The 2157-nt window shown below is 38.9% G+C and overlaps 1 protein-coding gene across 1 annotated transcript in view; it reads left to right on the forward strand.

The window, feature by feature from the left end:
* LOC106875432 (coiled-coil domain-containing protein 81) overlaps positions 1-2157 on the forward strand; it is a 69096-nt gene that overhangs the window by 62382 nt on the left and 4557 nt on the right. Inside the window, exon 12 of the mRNA XM_052973280.1 lies at positions 1717-1795. Within this exon, the coding sequence (XP_052829240.1) occupies positions 1717-1795 (79 nt within the window). The remainder of the gene's footprint in view (positions 1-1716; positions 1796-2157) is intronic.

The raw sequence follows: 2157 nt of genomic DNA on the forward strand, positions 1-2157 counted from the left end.
CCAAGGATTTACAATATAGAATTGTGATGAACCATAACTTTGGACCCTGCCATAAGAATACCCGGAGTTCTTCCCTAATCTAAATAATATTGTTAGCCTGGTGTGCCAACAGAGTGCTTATGAAGTATTTTGCCCGGATTGATAATCCCTCACTATTAGACACACACACACACACGTGCGTGCGCATGTATGTATGCGTATGCGTTATCTCTTTGTCTGGATATTGGATAATCATTGTAAGCAAGTGTCACTGTCATGCAACTAGTGACCTTTGCTTCCAGTCTTCCCTGAAAAGATGTCTGGTCATGGAAACAGGTGAGTGTTGGTGACAGGGCGGACATATGTTCGTAGAAAATTCACCTCAACAAATTTTGTCCGATCCAAGCAAGCAAATTCATTATGGTTGGTGGTTTCACAGAATGATTAGGGCCTTGTGGTATTTTTGCAACTGCTTTTTAGTTTTTGAGTTCAAATCCCGTTGAAGTCACACTAGCCCTCTATCTCCTCTCTGGTTCAATAAAATAAAGTACCACTCAAATGTATATGTTTGTGTGTATGTGTCTAGTATAATCGACCAGTCTCTCTCTACAAATTTGGAATCTTGTAAGAAGATACTCAGTAAGGAACTTGCTCACAAAATGGAACAGGAGGTACCCTATTTTGGCATAAGCTAAGCAAATTACAGCCTGGAATAATGAAATATTGATTTCAAATTTTAGCACAAGGCCAGTAATTTCGTGGGTGGGGTTAGTCGATTGCATCGACTGCAGCGCTCAGCTGGTACTTATTTTATCAACACTGAAAGGATGAAAGGCAAAATGGACTTCAGTAGAATTTGAACTCGGACCAAATACTACTAAGCATTTCATCCGGCCTGTTAACGATTCTGCCACCTTGCCGCCTAAGAGTAATGAAATATTAAAAGGGATGTTTTCGAAATTTTCTTCAAGGCACCTATCCTAGAGGTTAGGGTGTTGCACTCACGATCGCAAAATCGTGGTTTCGATTTTCTGACCGGGCGGTACGTTGTGTTCTTGAGCAAGACACTTTGTATTTATTAATGTGTATTTATTGTTGTTCTTATTGTTGATATTCCCTTGTTTGTGGACTTCTTATGCATTTCACTGTGTACAGTCGCCAATGTATTAGGCCATTCAGACAAATAAAAGAAATTAGTATTTTTAATATTTTTCCAAGGTGGCGAGCTAAAAGAATCGTTAGCACATCAGACAAAATACTTAGCTGCGTTTCATCTGTCCTTACGTTCCGAGTTTAACTTCCGCTGAGGTCACCTTGGTTTTTCCTCTTTTCGACATCGATAAATTAAGTACCAGTTGAGCACTGGAATTGATGTACTTGACTTAACCCCCACCCCGGAATTGCTGGCCTTGTGCCAAACTTTGAAACCAATATATTTCAAGGTAGTGAGCTGGCAGAATCGTTAGCATGCCGGACGAAATGCTTAGCAACATTTCATCCGTTTTCACGTTCTGAGTTCAAATTCCGCCAAGATCGACTGTGTCTTTTATCTTTGCGGGTTCGATAAAATAAGTCGATGTAATAGACATATCCCCTCCCTCGAATTTCAGACCTTGTATCTATTATAGAAAGGGTTATTTTTAATGTGTCTGGGGAGAGTCATTCTCTTTTAGTGCCTTATTATTATAACACACTCACTGGTAAAGTTTCATTCCTTTCACTTTTTTTCATCTTTAGTTTAACAAAACAAAGAGAAGATTATTTTAAAGAGAGATCCAGGAAGATGAATCTGTATAAGACAATTCTAGACAAACAGGTTAGTGATTATACCAAATTCTGGTAAATTCAACTTCTTTTTCTCACTTTGTATATGACAATATGTAAGTTGGCTGTTGTTATTGAAAAATCCTCTTGTAGGCGTAGGCGTGGCTTCCAAACCATGTGATCTAGGCTTCAGTCTCACCTTGGGCCGCACCGTGGACAAGTGCATTCCACTAGAGCTCTGGGTTGACCGAAACCTTGTGAGTGGATTTAGCGGACCGAAACTGAGAACGCGTCGTGTGCGTGTGTGTGTGTGTGTGTGTGTGTATATATATATATATATATGTATATATATATATATATATTACATGCATACATACATACATACATACATACATACATACATACATACATATA

Source organism: Octopus bimaculoides, chromosome 15, assembly GCF_001194135.2.
Source record: "Octopus bimaculoides isolate UCB-OBI-ISO-001 chromosome 15, ASM119413v2, whole genome shotgun sequence".
NCBI classification, from domain to species: Eukaryota; Metazoa; Mollusca; class Cephalopoda; order Octopoda; family Octopodidae; genus Octopus; species Octopus bimaculoides.